Below are 14451 nucleotides of genomic sequence, written 5' to 3'. Positions count from 1 at the left end.
TCAACATCCAATCGCCGTGTCCGCCGACATCAAGGAAATGTTCATGCAGATAAAAATTATAGAAGAAGACCGCGACGCGCTGCGCTTCCTCTGGCGTGGCGACCGACGCGACGACGGGCCGCCCGATGAATATCGTATGACATCGCTCATCTTCGGCGCCTCTTCATCACCGTGCACCGCGCTCTACATCAAGAATAGAAACGCGCAAGAACACGCGAACGAGAGTCCGGCAGCCGCACGCGCGATTCAAGAGAACCATTATATGGACGACTATATACATAGCTACGCGACCGAAGATGAAGCAAAGGAGATAACGGCGCACGTCGATCGCATACATCGATACGCCGGCTTCGAGCTACGTGGGTGGGCGTCGAACAAAGAAAACGCGATAAGAAACTTTACGAACACCGGGGCGACCACCGTCGAGATCGGCGGGAGCGAGACAGAGCGAACATTAGGGCTACTTTGGCATGTGAAGCAGGACTACATAGGCTTTCGTGTCAACACGAAACGTGTACCACAAGAAATAATCGAAAATAAGCGAACACCTACGAAGAGAGAAGCCCTCAGTCTCATCATGTCGGTCTTCGACCCACTCGGCCTCATCGCGCCCATCCTCACACCGGCGAAAAGGATAATGCAGGATACGTGGAAGTACAACACCGGCTGGGACGACCCCATTCCCGACGCGCTACAACACCGCTGGGAAAACTGGGTGGCGAATATACAGCATCTCGACGCGCTCCGCATCCCGCGCTGCTATGACTACGAACCCGCTGCTGAGAGAGAGGTACACACGTTTGTGGACGCCAGCGAAGAGGCATACGCAGCAGTCGTGTATATCAGAGCGACGCGCGCCGACGGATCAATACACATCGCGATCGCCGCCGCGAAAAGCAGAGTCACGCCCACGAAACCGGTATCGATTCCACGTCTGGAGCTGCAAGCCGCCCTGCTCGGAGCACGCCTCACACGAACAGTCGAGGAAGGCCACGACTTTGTCTTCAAGAGAAAAGTGTATTGGAGCGACTCGAGAACAGCACTCGCATGGATACGCGGCGAGCCCCGCACATACAAGACGTTTGTAGCGCACAGACTAGCCGAAATAGAAGATCTCACGAAGAAGGATGAATGGCGCTGGGTTCCCACGGCGCACAATACGGCGGACGACGCTACACGCAACACCCCCGCTGACTTCGACCCGCAACACCGTTGGTTCACCGGTCCAGACTTCCTCCGCTATGAAGAATGCGACTGGCCGGTTGAGAAGAAGGAAAACATCACCGACACGGGCGAAGAAAAAGAAAAATGCGGCGCGTTGAACTCGTCGGACCCCGCCCCCGCGTTCATCGACCTCGAACGCTTCTCAACATGGACTCGGCTAGTGCGCACAACGGCCCGCGTGCTGCAATTCATCGAACTCTGTCGTCGCCCCAAACAACTCGTCAACGCAACACGTCGAAAACGTACAAGAAAAAACGAAGAAAAGGACGCGACGTGGAAAAGAAATACGAAAAAGAACAAAGAGAAAATCGTCTCGCGTCCGAACAACGAAGAAAGAAAATATATAATACTGAGTGCGCGCCACCTACGCGCCGCGGAAAACGTGCTTGTGAAATTAGCACAACAAGCAACGTACGGAAAAGAGATAGCGATACTACAGCGAGGAGACCCGCTCACTGAAAAATGTCAAGGTCCACTAGCGGGATTAAGTGTCGCATTGAACGAAGAAGGAATACTGAAACTACGAGGAAGGGTAAATGAAGCCAGCGCGATCGAGGCAGAGGCCGCAAACCCGACAGTGCTCGACGGAAAACACAAGTATACGCAGCTCTACATACAGCATGTACACGAAAAGTTACATCACGGCGGCGTCGAAATTGTAGTAAATGAACTAAGGCAAAGACTGTGGATAACAAGAATACGACCCGCGACAAAGGAGGTGCTAAAGAGCTGCCCGCGCTGCCGCCTGCTGCGCGCCAAACCCGCGCGCCCATCCACCGGCGACCTGCCTGCCGCACGCCTCGCGCATCACGCGCGCCCATTTACATTCACCGGACTCGACTACTTCGGCCCGCAAGAAGTAACCGTCGGCCGCCATCGAGAGAAGCGCTACGTGGCCCTCTTCACGTGCTTAACATCGCGCGCAGTACATCTAGAAGTCGTCGCCTCGCTCAGCACCGACTCAGCGATCAACGCGCTGCGCCGCTTCATAGCGCGGCGCGGCTGCCCGGCCGAAATATGGAGTGACAACGCGACGTGCTTCCGCGCGGCCAACCGAGAGCTCACGGACGCGTGGGCCGCACTTGAAGAAGAAGCAGCACCCCGCCGCATCAGCTGGCGCTTCCTTCCGCCGGCCGCCCCATTCATGGCCGGCGCGTGGGAGCGCATGGTACGCACCGTGAAAGAAGCCCTACGCCACACGCTTCACGAGCAGCACCCCAGTGACGAGACGCTCGTCACACTCCTCGCCGAAGTAGAAGCCACCGTAAACTCACGCCCACTCACTCATGTGGCCGTGACCCCCGACGTGCCGCCCGCCATCACACCGAATATGATCCTGCTGGGCTCCAACTGTTACGTGCCGCCACCCTGCACCATCGAAGAAGACCAAACAACAGCGCGCACACACTGGAAGCGCGCGCAACAGCTCGCCGACACCTTCTGGCGACGCTGGGTGCGAGAGTACCTGCCCGTACTCCAACAGCGGCGGGAGCCCCACGCAAGCGGCGCGGCCCCCAAGATCGGCGACCTGGTCATCGTGTGCGACTCCAATCATCCGAGGAACACGTGGCCCCGAGGACGAGTCATCGCCACGTATCCCGGCAAGGACGGCGAGGTACGAGTGGTCGACGTGGAGACCAGCGGCGGCAGAATCCTCCGGCGGCCCACCAAGAAGATCGTCGTGCTACCAGTTCGAATCGCAGAGTGCGACGGCGGGAGAAATGTGCACGACGAAACGTAAATGTAAAGTACACAACTCATTTAATTAGTATAGAATAAGATAACGTATAAACTCCTGAAGGCTTACGCCTGAAGGCTTATTTTTAGTATGAATAAATGTATGTCTTATTTGAGTTCTTAAATGTAAAGTTTTATATGTTTGGAAAGTAAAGTATTTAATCTGTCTAGTATTAACGTAGAGTAAGCTCCTGAAGGCTTATGCCTGAAGGATTATTTTATAACTAAGAATAGAATAGCGAATTTATATGTAAAGATGTTTGTTAAATTGTTAGATAGGAAAATTCATGAAAGATTATGACTGAAGACTTATTTACTTGGAATTTAAAATATTTATGTCTTGTTTAATGATAGTAAATGTTTATGTTTGTTTATTGAATATTGAAAATGTCTTTGTTTATGTGTTGCCTTAAGTATACGATAATGTTTTGTCTTTCTTTGAATTTACTATTGTAGATGTTAATATTTAATGATTATGTAATGATTAGGATATGTAAATTTAATGTTTCTTTTCCCGACAGCATCACGTCCGCGACTGCGCGCACAAACCGTTCCCCGCAGTATATTTATACACCTGAAGCGGGGGACGGGGTAGTATAAAAGTAAATTTCGGGAAAATCGTGCGCGCAGTCTAAACGGGGCGTTGGCGGGATATGTTATGGATGTAGAATTAATTAGTAATGTAATAATGAATGTAATGAAAACATAGAAAATGTAAAATTGTGTAAAAATAAAGAGAATGAAAATAAAGGGTGAGGAAAGGGGCGTGGCCAGCCGGAGTGGAGGGGATAACACGTAGAGTATAAATATCGACGCAAAACCGGTTGCGTCATGGCATTCCAGTTGCTCCCGCGCTACAAGAAGAAACTAAGGAAATAACTCCGCTCCGGCTTGGCACCCTGGCCCTCTGCGTATGAAGAAATAATTGTTTGTATTATTTACAAACCCCCCCGCCACTACAGTCCACTTGAGAGGGCCTGCCGCCAACAATATCGATATTTTCACATGGCATACTGGTAATAAATATACAAATATAGGTATGTGTATATAATAATATGTATTACCTATTATTATATGTATAATTGTACCTATATTATACATGTAAGTATGTACCTACCTACGTAATATTAAGTGGATATCTCATTATTAAGTACAGTATTGTCCACTTAGGTAATGTGACTAAATGATATTGAGGACAAAATAAAAAATAAGCAGTATCAAGATCGTTCAGTCCATTTTCCCTAGGGTTGCACACTCAAAATTTTGATTTCCCTAATTGCCATCAGATTCTGGTTTACCTATAAAGAATACTACTGTAAAAATGTAATTATTTGTAATTTGGCATATTTCATATAAAAATATTTTTTTACAAAAGCTCTGATAAAATAACTGAACAAGAAAAGCTGCATATTTAATATTTATTTATAAAAACTTAGAGTCTCAAAACTAGATTTCGAAATATAGCACTGATAAAAACGTATTTACTTTTACAAGCTGTATTAATTCGGATTGTTTCTTCTTGTAAATTCATATTTAGGCTACATCATTTTTGTATTTTAACGGGTTTTAATCTCCAAATTACCACAAAATCAACTGTGAAAAAAGCAAACAGAAATATACAGGCCGAATTGATAACCTTCTCCTTTATTTTTCAAGTCGGTTAAATATCAAAAAGTAACAGCCCTATAGCTATACGTCATAATTTCATGGGGGGGGGGGCTTAGTTTCCTAACTGTATGTACGTAGTATATACACAGTTGACAGATATGTACTACGTACATACAGTTAGGAAACTAAGCCCCCCCCCCCATGAAATTATGACGTATAGCTATAGGGCTGTTACTTTTTGATATTTAACCGACTTGAAAAATAAAGGAGAAGGTTATCAATTCGGCCTGTATATTTCTGTTTGCTTTTTTCACAGTTGATTTTGTGGTAATTTGGAGATTAAAACCCGTTAAAATACAAAAAATGATGTAGCCTAAATATGAATTTACAAGAAGAAACAATCCAAATTAATACAGCTTGTAAAAGTAAATACGTTTTTATCAGTGCTATATTTCGAAATCTAGTTTTGTTATGGACGCCGAAGGCTATTTAATGTACCTAAATTATTTATAATGCTTGATATTTGTATTATACATAATATATTCAATAATTATTTTAAACCAGAATTTACAATACTTGTATGTAGGTATACCTACTAAATTATTTTTAAAACGATAAATTAAATTGAATTAAAAAACACAAAATATGCAAAAATAAATTAAAATTATTATTATACGAGCATAGAACCTCTACCTTTTTGTTTTAGGAAGAAAAAGAAAATAGTTTGACAGGCTTAGTGCTTGACAAAGTGGAGACGCCACGTATCGATAAAAATACAATAATTATAATATCTATCTTTTTCTTCCCTAATATTTACGTAATTATGCACATAAATTTAAACAAGATTTTTTTAAGGTTTTCCTTTTTTTTATATTTTCGTGCTCTTCTAGATTGCGTAAAAATAGATGCGACCTTTAAACAGACTGGACTCCTAACAGTGACTATTTGTAGCTATCATTTTGGTAGAAAATATGTCAACTTAATTTAAAACTCATACTGCCATATCTATAGAAATTAAAAAATAGTCTCTTTTTAACTTGTAGTCAGATATGGTATTTACAAATATATTTATTGAAAGGGCTACAAACTGAAACAATCGATATTTATTTAATGTGAATTGACATCACTTTAAACTTTTTTCCATACTATATTCAAAATCTGTGGATGTGTCACCCGCTACTATCGATCCCCCTCAATACCCTCGTAAACACGCTTGATGGGGGGGGAGCCATTTCGAACATTTTGTATGAAGTTTCCTTACTGTATGTATCTGTATATTGTGTAGATACTATATTGATGTGTGTGTGACAAATAGGGATGGGTAGGTATCAATTGCGTGTTGAACTATCGATAAGTTATGTAAATAAATATGTCTCATAAGTAAATTTTATGTTCAATAAGTTATTTAAGGAAAAATATATAAATAAAGTATAAATATGTAATTTTAAATTTGTTTACCAACTGAATAAAGTTTGTTTATTCCATTTGAATATTTCTTGTATTAATTATAAGTACTTTAAAAAATATGTTTAATTGTATTATCAGAAAAACGTGAGTACTTTTTAAATAATAAAGTTAATAAAAATACAAGATCGGGTTTAGTGCTATTTCTTTAGTAATAAATCAAAAAATAATAATAATGTTTTAAAAATGTTAAATAAAAATAAGAAATAATTAAAAATTTAAAATGATAATATAATAAATAATATTAATATTTTTTTTATTTAATGTTATCCATTCTACTATCAAAATCTTCATTATCAATTTAGCGGTTCAGAAAATATATCGTAACATTACTTATTTTACATTTACACTATAAGTAATACATTCGCATTCATAATATTAGAAAGTGTATCATACAAAACACACCACAAATTTATTTATACATTTTTAAAAGAGTTTTAATTTTAAAGTTAAATTAATAATTTGTTTTATAGTTCTTGTCACAGAACTATATCGAGATAGAAGGAAATAGTTCGTCGATTTATATGAGAACCGACCGTGTAACATTTTGCGTAGGTATTTTGACGTCACGCGAGTCTTTTAGTGATGTTCACAACGTCAAAATAATTAAATAGAAACTAAGTAGGTAGGCAGTTAAAACATTTTATGGAATCGAATTGGGAATCGATTTTGACCTTGACAGAATAATGAGAATAAAAATGTATGTTAATTTTTACAAGCTTTTTATTAACTTAAACTTCATTAGTATGCATGTGTATATGAATGTATGTATGTATCAAATCTTGCAATTGAATATTAAAGTAGTTTTACTCAACTTATTGAGCTGAAAGTTTGCATACATGTGCAAGTCAGGTGACAATATAAAATTCTAGTATCATGGTGCTGAGCTAATGATAGAGAGGGAAGGAACTCCTCAACCACTTAACATTATTCGCCGAAACTTTGATGGGCCAGTAAACGTATCTTCGTGAAAATGTATGGAACAAATCAGCCTGTGTTTCGTAGGAAACCAGTTTTTACGACCCGTTGCTTCAATCCATTTATTTTTTCACAAGAGAATATTTCGGAAAACTGAAACAAATTATATGGTTTAAAATATAATTAGTATAATATAGTAAATATATTTTAAACCATCGATATACTTACCTAACAATAATATTATAGGATTAAAAAATAATTATCATTTTTCTGTTTTCAATAGGTATCGATTTGAATCGACCAAGAAATCGGCATTGAAAATCGTGGGGTACAACTCTATAAGCTTATTTTTGACAGAAAAATGAGAAATCAACCTTTACCGCGTTTCGACAGTTTGGAATGTTTTATTTTCATTGCTGGTTTTCAATGCATGTCCAGTCTGGCGTGTAAAATTAAAACCGTAATGGAAAAGTTGCATCATTCCGTTACCATTTACATTAAATTAATACGGAGCACAAAAATAAATTGTTTTGTAAGTAATAACAGATATTTTAGGGCAAAAAGTACTTACAGGTGAAAGGAAATATTTTTATTGACACCTTTAACTTTTTTGGTGGCGTTTGCACAGTTAATTATCGAGCACGGGGTCATTTTCTGTTTGCATTAGTACGTCACACACTGAGAGCGGTCGAGAGCGGACTGAGCATCGTGGCGAGCAAAGACGATGATTAATCGTCTTTTCGCCACGCGAGGTACATACACTCTTTCCTTCTATCTCGATATATTTCTGTGGTTCTTGTTATAAACTTTAAATCGAGTACAGCGTTGGTCAGGTCACATCATTACGATCACGTGGCGGCAGTGAGGCGCGCGAGCGACCCTGCGCGTGTCCGCCTCCCTACTCCCCTTCACCCCCGCGATGCTAGATTTATTTTCATAAAAATAAGTATATCAATCGAATTACTGATGAAATGTGATAGTGGATTTCAATTTTGTGTATTTTCTAGTATCGTTTTTACAAGATAGAACTGCACATTTCACCATGTTTATTCGTAAATATGAAAAAAATTCCAGAGCAACGCACTTCGTGAGCACTCAACCACGACTGCGAGCGCTCGCGGCGGGAACGTCGTGTTGTTCCCACCTGTGCCTACTGTTCCCACTTGGTTGTTCGCACTCTATAGATAGTATATATGTATACTCTAAGTAATAAGTATAAAAATATGCTAATCTTTCCATTCATAAAAATCATAATAATTTATGTAAATACTGTCTGAAACGTAGACAGAGAAACTAATAGACAAAGGTACTCTGTAACCGCGACTGAGACAAAGATAGTTATTTTCTAGGGTTTGATTTTACGCGAGTATTATACATTTAGAAATTAAAGACTTTTTAACGGATTTTAAACGCGATTTATTCATTCTATTATTTTCCCGACGTTTCGAACACTTTACAGCGAGCGTGGTCACGGGGAGACTGAGATGTTGTACGTCTTGATGGTCATTCAAAAATTGTTATTTGTGAACTACCTCCACCTATTCCTCCGTAGTTGGTATCTGGAGTATTTTTCCGGATGTTGGCAGTATTGGCTGATCGTGTCTTCTAGTCTTTTGGTACGTTTGACATGGGATTTTAAATTCTTAATAACAGGATCCCAGGTGTTAGAAAGTTTCAAACCATCTTCTCTATTGAAATTTGGATGTTTTTTAATTTCAATAGCCTCGCGCACAAGTCTTGGAAAAAATTTATTTTCTCTGGCAAGGATTTGTGGTTGGTCAAATCTTATGAAGTGGTTGTTGTCCAGTGTGTGTTCACATACCGCAGACTTCTTGTGACGCCGATGCTTGATATACATCGGCCAAACAAAAAGAAGCATTGCTAACCGACTGAAGGAGCACATTGCGGATATCAAGCATCGGCGTCACAAGAAGTCTGCGGTATGTGAACACACACTGGACAACAACCACTTCATAAGATTTGACCAACCACAAATCCTTGCCAGAGAAAATAAATTTTTTCCAAGACTTGTGCGCGAGGCTATTGAAATTAAAAAACATCCAAATTTCAATAGAGAAGATGGTTTGAAACTTTCTAACACCTGGGATCCTGTTATTAAGAATTTAAAATCCCATGTCAAACGTACCAAAAGACTAGAAGACACGATCAGCCAATACTGCCAACATCCGGAAAAATACTCCAGATACCAACTACGGAGGAATAGGTGGAGGTAGTTCACAAATAATAATTTTTGAATGACCATCAAGACGTACAACATCTCAGTCTCCCCGTGACCACGCTCGCTGTAAAGTGTTCGAAACGTCGGGAAAATAATAGAATGAATAAATCGCGTTTAAAATCCGTTAAAAAGTCTTTAATTTCTAAAAGATAGTTATTTGTCAATGTATAAGTTGAATGTTACCACAGTATCCGAGCTCCCGGATGTTTTAGGGAAAGGGTAAATATTTTTAGGATAAAATAAAACCAGTTATGAGATTTTTCATTTGTCTGTATAATTAATGTAGTTAATACAAAAATATATAAATAGATTTATTATTGATTGCGAAACAACGTTAGTGTACATATTTCTCACTTTTTCATTGGGCTCCGATAGCTGTTTTGTGTACTTGTGAAGTCGAATTTGAAAGTATTTTATGGCAATTGCTTTGATTAATAGCACTTTATGATCATCTAGAGGAGAATGATCGTAAGTGCCCTTACGCACTAGCGGTTAACCGCGGGGGCGGCTAACCGCGCGGTTAGCCGCTTTCCCATTTTAATATGCAACCGCTTTTATGATTAGTGCGTACAATCATAAGCGGTTGCATATTAAAGGTTGCGTAAGGGCACTAAGAAACCCCATGTTCTTTAAATATCTCTTTCCCTATGCATTGGCGAATACATTGATTCATCAATTGTAGTAAAATATTATTTCTCGTAAGTATATTACTGTCAAATTGTGTTAAATTTTTTTTTCAGCAATTTCACAAACGACGATTACATCAGCGGAAGGATAATGCAGACCGCCTTTATCCTTTTTTACAATTAATTTGTAATTGTTTTTAGAGGCAGTGTTAATCATTGACATCAAACAATTTTCACACTTCACCATCTTTGCTACTTTTGTTATTATAAAACCAGAAATATATATGTATAATTATTTGCTTAGAAAATTCTGTAAGTCGTCAAGGATCGGCAAGGTAGTCATGATCAGTATCAATGTTAAAATACTCGTTTTCAGTTGGACTTTCGCTTTCTAAACTAGTGGAATGTTCCAAAAGGGGTAAAGTAGCATTTATTGACTTTTCATAACGCGAGTTAGTGTATGTTAAAATGTTTATATTTTCGAGAGATGTACAATTTCCTGTATCAATGTGTTTGAGTTCTCCATGAACGACTAATCTTTTGTACGCGGCTCGAAACTGTACCGCCGAGGGATTATTATTAAAACCGCCTTTAGATCGAATTGCACTAAAAAACGATTCTAAGTGATCCTGACTCAATTTATACGTGGGCAAGAATATTAATTCTGAGCTGGAGATAAGATATCGAACAGATTATTTACTTTTCTAATAAAATCAACGGTGGGTGATGATCCTTGGAACTGTTCGAAATGATTTTCCTCACAAAACTCAATGGAATCGGCAACCGAATTGCTAAACGTCTGAACTGCCAGTTTAACTTTCATTATCTGTTTAACGAAGTTTATATGTGCTTTTCTCAATTTATTTGATAGATGGAGACCTTCTTGTTCCTGCAAATCATGCAAAGATGTTGTAAATGACCACTTTATGATTTTATCGTCCCTAGTTTTTAAAACGTGTTTATTGCCAAGCAGATTTCTAAGTAATTTCACCATATGTGGTGGATCAGGAAAGAAACACAATTCTTTATTAACACCCTCTATTTCAATGTTAAATACAGGGTTAATTTCAACATCATGTTCTATTTTTCAGCCTTATATTTTCGCCATCGCAAAATTTGAGGGACATCCATCACAAGTTATTGAAACGACATTTACGTTACAGGAATACAACAACCTAATGCAATCAGTTACAAGCTGTGACTTCTGTTCCGCAGTAACGCTTTCGATTAGAAAATACCCGACAGGTATTTTCCAAGAATCGTTCAGGGCTGTTACCATAAAAACTAGAGCCTGAGTAGCCATTCTAATATTATAGCCATCTAAATTGGCACCAATATTTATTGCGCCAATACATTCCCCACCATCTAGAGTAATAGCTTTTCTTATTGACATTTCATCAAATGAAATGCACACATGAATATTTTTCCCTGATGCATTTACTTTTGACTTTATTGCATACAATGCCTCTCTGGTAAATCCGGGTTTACCGTCAACTGATCGATACCAACTAACCAATGTTTGCGGGTGTGGAAGGCAAGTATTAAATTGTTCTCTTACGTAAGAATAAGCACGTGGACTAATGAAATGCAAACTTTCTCAATGCAGGAGAAAATTTTTTAGTTTTTCCAACTACACCCAAAAACCGTTTAAGGAAATCTTTGTTACCGCTATCAATTGTGCTTAATATGTCAGCATCTTCATAAGATATCAAGGATTTCAATTGTAGCTCTGAAATAATATCTGATAACTTAGCATTTCGTTTTATTAGACGCCTGTTTGTTTGCCGGACAGCACGTATTTTTATTCGAAGATTTGCAACAGCCTCAGTTTTCTTCTTTAAGGCCACTTTAAGTTTTTTCTTTCTTGGCGTATCTTCCTCTTCAGGTAATTGCAATTTTCTTTTGACAACCTTTTATTTTTGTGTCATCTTGAAAATTGGCACTTGTAGATGTGGACGGTGCTGGATCAACACACTCCTCGGGTATTGAAATCTAAAACATTAAATCAAATAATAAATAACATATCCACAAGTACCACATTAATTTTTGTGAATGTGTTAATCTCTTGGATCATAATGCATATGAATTTGTAATAACAAAAGGTTGTGATTTTCTATGCACTAATTACTGGCTGACAGTATTTTTTTTAAATAAAAACGAAAGATGGCAAATGAGAGTCTAAAATCTGCCTGAAAAAACCTATCTAAACAGTTTGCTGCTAATTAATTACCTACTTCTTAATGCTAGTAACACAATCATAATCTCGTTTAAACTTCTTTTTACCAAATGTGGTACAAATTGAAATAAATTTAATTCTTGAAGGCAGCAAATCATACTAATCAACAAAACTGTTTTCTTAGCGGCTATGGTTGTAATAAATTCTTACCACTATTGGTACTGCATCAGGATACAGAACTGTCTTCTTGTTCTTTTTAATAAGTTGTTTTTCTGGGAAATGATTGCTTCATATTTTAGAATATTTTGTGGGAATCCAATTTTTTCTCCCAGTTGCTTCGATCCATTTATAACGTAGGTCTGGATCATCTGGAAACCTATCGATAAACATAGGTTAATAATTAATACTCGCAGGTAGTTCAGTTTTCTAAAATTATAAGTGTAATTTTATGTCAATCACAATTAGTCTAGTCTGTGGGGAAGTGTAAAAGCCTCTGCTCTACAAAAGGTGGCGTAGAAAATGTTTTGAAACAATATTGTTTAGGTATGAAAGGTTAATAAAAATCCAAGTTTTCGACCTTGATGGACCCAGGCGCTAGCCGCCATCTTGAATTAAAGGTGCTAAAATTAGGTATAATTTAAATAACTTCTCAATTGTTTACTAAATCACAAAAGTGTCTATGAGGGGTTCAAAGAAGACAAAATTACCTACATTTTTTTCATACATGATTATTCTGTAAGTCTTAAAGGTAAAAAGTTACAAGCGACGGAAATAATAATATTTACAGAAATCATATAATTTTAATTTTGTTTAAAAATTGTGCAGCTATCATTTTTTAATTCTTTTTGATGGCCCGGACTGGTAAATGGTGGCTTCTTCATTATCGTCGCTGAAATTTTCTGTTTCATTGTCTGTATTTTTAGTTTCCAACCATGAAATTTCGTCGTCATCAGTCTTCGTTATCTATCTGAATCTCTACTGCATTTTCACACAGCTGACCACTACAGAATCCACAAACAATAGAGCATTTTAATCCAGTTTTTTCTGCAACTACATGCTTTGCTGCATCCTTTTTTACAGTGGCAAGAAATTACACTTAAAAGCATCTGAGGTGCTGGTTTCTCTGTCGTTGTTATTGGAGTGAGCCTATTGGTGTCATATCTCCAGCCCCAGTCTTCTGGATTTTTTTCAATTCCATACCATTTTTGGACTTGGTGGTATGTCCTAAACGCATGATACCATGCAGCGTCCTTTGTTGGCGGCAAAGAAGCAAGTTTAATTTTACTTTTTATTGATAACTAAGGATTCCTTATCCATGTCCCCTCTGTACAAAGTTACTAGAAAGCGTGCTCCAGCGTCTTCGATTTCTTCGACGAAATTTCATGGTTGGAAACTAAAAATACAGACAATGAAATAGAAAATTTCAGCGAAGATAATGAAGAAGCCACCATTAACCAGCCTGGGCCATCAAAGAGAATTAAAAAATGATAGCTGTACAATTTTTAAACAAAATTAAAATTATATGATTTCTGTAAATATTATTATTTCCGTCGCTTGTAACTTTTTACTTTTAAGACTTACAGAATAATCATGTATGCAAAAAATGTAGGTAATTTTGTCTTCTTTGAACCCCTCATAGACACTTTTGTGATTTAGTAAACAATTGAGAAGTTATTTAAAATATACCTAATTTTAGCACCTTTAATTCAAGATGGCGGCTAGTTAGCTCCTGGGTCCGTCAAGGTCGAAAACTTGGATTTTTATTAACCTTTCATACCTAAACAATATTGTTTCAAAACATTTTCTACGCCACCTTTTGTAGAGCATAAATACCTACAGACTGGATTAAATTAGTTACTATGAGAAATAATAAATTAAAATATGTTTTCGATGCCGAAGTCTTCCCGAAACACTGGGTTATTATGGGATTTCGTATTCATTTACTTTCGAGTTTCGCCATATTGTCAAATCAATATTTTTTATTGATGATCGGGGTATTATTTTTCCCGACACTGGCTACACTTACTTGTTGATGTTTATAGGTTATTGAATGATAAAACTCGATATTACGCTAATATTTTTCTTGTTTTAGCGCGACTTGTTGTTACTCTATGCTAATGTATAAATAATGATCACTGAGAAACTCTAAATAAGGACAATAAAGTCGTACTTACGCGTGAAAAGACACACCGGCAATTTTCTTCTCACTGTCGCTTAAACATGAAATAACACGACAACGCACCATTCTATTTACTTAGATGTCTATATTAGAATAATTTCACCGTCTTTTTAATGTACTCGTATCGATTTTTAACTATATTATCCAAAATTCGAACATCAAACACGACGAAGGCACGAACTGTCAAAGTTTGTACTTTGTTTCGCAACTCAAGTTGTTGAAAAACAGCATAGGGACAAAAAATTATTTGTGTCTTTGTCTTATGCATTCGTAATCGTAT

General features: G+C 38.0%; 1 protein-coding gene and 2 long non-coding RNA genes across 3 annotated transcripts; 1 reads left to right on the top strand and 2 right to left on the bottom strand.

Moving 5' to 3' along the window:
* Nucleotides 1–37: 37 nt before the first annotated feature.
* On the top strand, nucleotides 38–2965 carry LOC123705551. The gene has a single exon (XM_045654384.1). The coding sequence runs from the start codon at nucleotides 38–40 to the stop codon at nucleotides 2963–2965; it is 2928 nt and encodes a 975-aa protein (XP_045510340.1).
* Nucleotides 2966–6738: 3773 nt separating this feature from the next.
* LOC123705029 lies at nucleotides 6739–7737 on the bottom strand. The gene is made up of 2 exons (XR_006753251.1): nucleotides 7523–7737; nucleotides 6739–7104 (listed from the first exon to the last, which is right to left on the bottom strand). It is a non-coding gene; the product is annotated as an uncharacterized LOC123705029 (long non-coding RNA).
* A 1910-nt stretch (nucleotides 7738–9647) lies between these two features.
* LOC123705028 lies at nucleotides 9648–14304 on the bottom strand. The gene is made up of 3 exons (XR_006753250.1): nucleotides 14167–14304; nucleotides 12203–12368; nucleotides 9648–11808 (listed from the first exon to the last, which is right to left on the bottom strand). It is a non-coding gene; the product is annotated as an uncharacterized LOC123705028 (long non-coding RNA).
* Nucleotides 14305–14451: the final 147 nt, after the last annotated feature.

Source organism: Colias croceus, chromosome Z, assembly GCF_905220415.1.
Source record: "Colias croceus chromosome Z, ilColCroc2.1".
Lineage (NCBI taxonomy): Eukaryota > Metazoa > Arthropoda > Insecta > Lepidoptera > Pieridae > Colias > Colias croceus.
This window is presented reverse-complemented; position numbering and strand designations above follow the sequence as displayed.